We start from the raw sequence: 2,500 nt of genomic DNA, 5'->3' as shown, positions 1-2,500 counted from the left end.
ATAAGACATTAAAACATTGATCTGAGACCTTTGGAATTTTGTTGTGTATTCTAGAAGCCATTGGGAGCGCCGTAGAACTGGTTGGGAGCCTGCACGGGGACCTGGGCCGAGGCCTGAGCCTGAGGAGCGCCGTAGGAGGTGGCGAGGGAGACGTCGGAGGCGGCGGCCGCGTTGTCGGGGACCTTCCCGATGTCGGCGTTGAGGCCGACGAACTGTTCGGACGCGGCGCAGTCCACGTTGAACCACCAGTCGCACACGAAGTACTGCTGGTTGAAGATGGTGCCGTTGGGGCACAGGAAGGCGTCCTGGCGGCCGTCGAACTGGCAGATGTGGAACACTTGGCAGCCGGCCTCGGGGGCGGTGTCAGCGTAGTAGCCTGGGAATTCCTGTTCCTCGCAGGAGAAGCCGGTGTCGGGGACGGAGGCCAGGATGGGGTAGTCCTCGCCAGGGACGCCTCCGCCGGGGATGTTGGCGGCCAGGGCGGCGATGGGGTCCTCGGCTGCGGCGACGTTGAAGCTGGAGGCGTCGGCCTGGAGGTCTGGGGCGCCGTATGAGTATCCGGGCCCATTGGGAGCTGGGACATTGTAACCCACTTGGGCGTGGGCCACTCCTAGCATGGCTGTTAATGAGAAGAGTCGAATCATTAGTACAAAAAGTGTATCAAAACGAAATATGTGAACCATTTGTGCAAAATAAAAATAAAGAAAAAATTATTCCTTCTCTAGCATCACTAACCTACAACGATGGAAAGTAGAATTTTAGCCATTGTAGATGAAACTGAGGGAAGCTGCCTGAGTGCAGACCGACAAGTGAGTGTAGCGGATAGTGGGTATCTCGGCATATATACTAATTTTACGACCTTGTAAACCTGCCCCTCTGCCCCCCACCCTCGCCTCTCACTTTCACGGCCAAGGTTACTTACTGACGTCACTCAGTTCTACTCGCTCATTCATGGCCCTGCGAGTTTTACATTTTTCTACTCACGTTCACGTGTGCAGGATACACCTGGCACGTTCGCAGAGACAATATATTTTATGTACACTACATATATATATATATATATATATATATATATATATATATATATATATATATATATATTTTTTTTTTTTTTTTTTTTTTTTTTTTTTTTTTTTTAATGTATATGTGTGCGTGTGTATATACGCACATACATGTGTGTGTGTGTTTGTATCATACGTTAATGTATCATATGATATGTATTGTATATATATATATAAAAAAATATGAATATATATACATATAAATACAAATATATGTAAATACAATATATACATATAACGACATATATACAGGTAGATATAAATGCAGATACATACACCTACTGCATACATACATATATATACATATATATGTGAATACATATATACATACATACATATATGTGTGTGTGAGTGTGTGTGTGTGTGTACGTGTAGGTGTGTGTGTGCGTGTATGTGTGTATGTGTGTGTGCGTGTATGTGTGTGTGAGTGCGCGTGTGTATATATACATATGTATGTATATATATACAATTACATATATATATATATATATATATATATATATATATATATATATATATATATATATATATATATATACATTTATATATATACATGTATATTTATACATATATAATATAGATATATAAACAAACATGCATATATACATATAGGGAGATGAATTTTTGATTTGCTAGACTGTTTATCACCTTTCTTTATTTCATTTTGATTATTTATTTTGATTATTATTATTATTATTTACTCCCGCCACGTGCCTTCACACTTTTGAAAATTCATTTAAAATCGATTACTCTTTAATACTGCACAAATACTGTACAAATACATGTAAAAATATGGTTATTCGAAATCAGTTTAAAGGAATGATATTTTTACTACATTTATTTATTCATTTAGGAGGGAACACGGATATGTTAATATCTAACTAGCTAGCTATATACAGTATATTCATATCTATACACATATATGATAAATATAATGATAATGATAATAATAATAATGATAATGATAATAATAATAATAATAATAATAATAATGATAACAATAATAAATAGATAGACAGAAAGTTAGATATATAGATATATATGTATATATTTATGTATGCATATGTATATACACATATATATGTGTATATACATTTATATACACATATGTATGTGTGTGTGTTTCTTTTCTTTTCTCTTTTCCTTTTTCATTTATATATATACATATATGTGCAACTATATGTATATATACATATATATTATATATATATATATATATATATATATATATCATATATAAACATATATATGTATCTGTACATATGTCTATCAATATATAGCTAGCTAGCTATATAAAGTATATTCATATCTATACACACATATGCACATATAAATAGATAGAAAGTTTGATACACAGATATATGTATGCATTTATTTATGTGTGTATGTATGTGTGTGTGCGTGTGTTTGTACGTGTGTGTGTTTCTTTTTTTATTTAT

The 2,500-nt window shown here is 35.3% G+C and overlaps 2 protein-coding genes across 2 annotated transcripts in view; both read right to left on the bottom strand.

Annotated features, from left to right (window-relative positions):
* The window catches only part of LOC119583606, an 898-nt gene extending 91 nt beyond the window's left edge, over window positions 1-807 (bottom strand). Inside the window, exons 1-2 of the mRNA XM_037932184.1 lie at window positions 736-807; window positions 1-619 (exon numbers count right to left, since the gene is read on the bottom strand). The exon at window positions 1-619 is cut by the window's left edge and continues 91 nt beyond it. Coding sequence (XP_037788112.1) covers window positions 51-619; window positions 736-766 — 600 coding nt within the window. The 5' untranslated portion in view covers window positions 767-807 and the 3' untranslated portion in view covers window positions 1-50. The remainder of the gene's footprint in view (window positions 620-735) is intronic.
* The window catches only part of LOC119583607, a 4,315-nt gene that overhangs the window by 91 nt on the left and 1,724 nt on the right, over window positions 1-2,500 (bottom strand). Inside the window, exon 3 of the mRNA XM_037932185.1 lies at window positions 1-50. This exon is cut by the window's left edge and continues 91 nt beyond it. The gene's annotated coding sequence lies outside the window, so the exon portion shown is untranslated. The remainder of the gene's footprint in view (window positions 51-2,500) is intronic.

Source organism: Penaeus monodon, chromosome 17 (assembly GCF_015228065.2).
Source record: "Penaeus monodon isolate SGIC_2016 chromosome 17, NSTDA_Pmon_1, whole genome shotgun sequence".
Taxonomy (NCBI): Eukaryota; Metazoa; Arthropoda; class Malacostraca; order Decapoda; family Penaeidae; genus Penaeus; species Penaeus monodon.
Note: the sequence above shows the minus strand (reverse complement) of the source record. Positions and strands in the feature narration are given on the sequence as shown.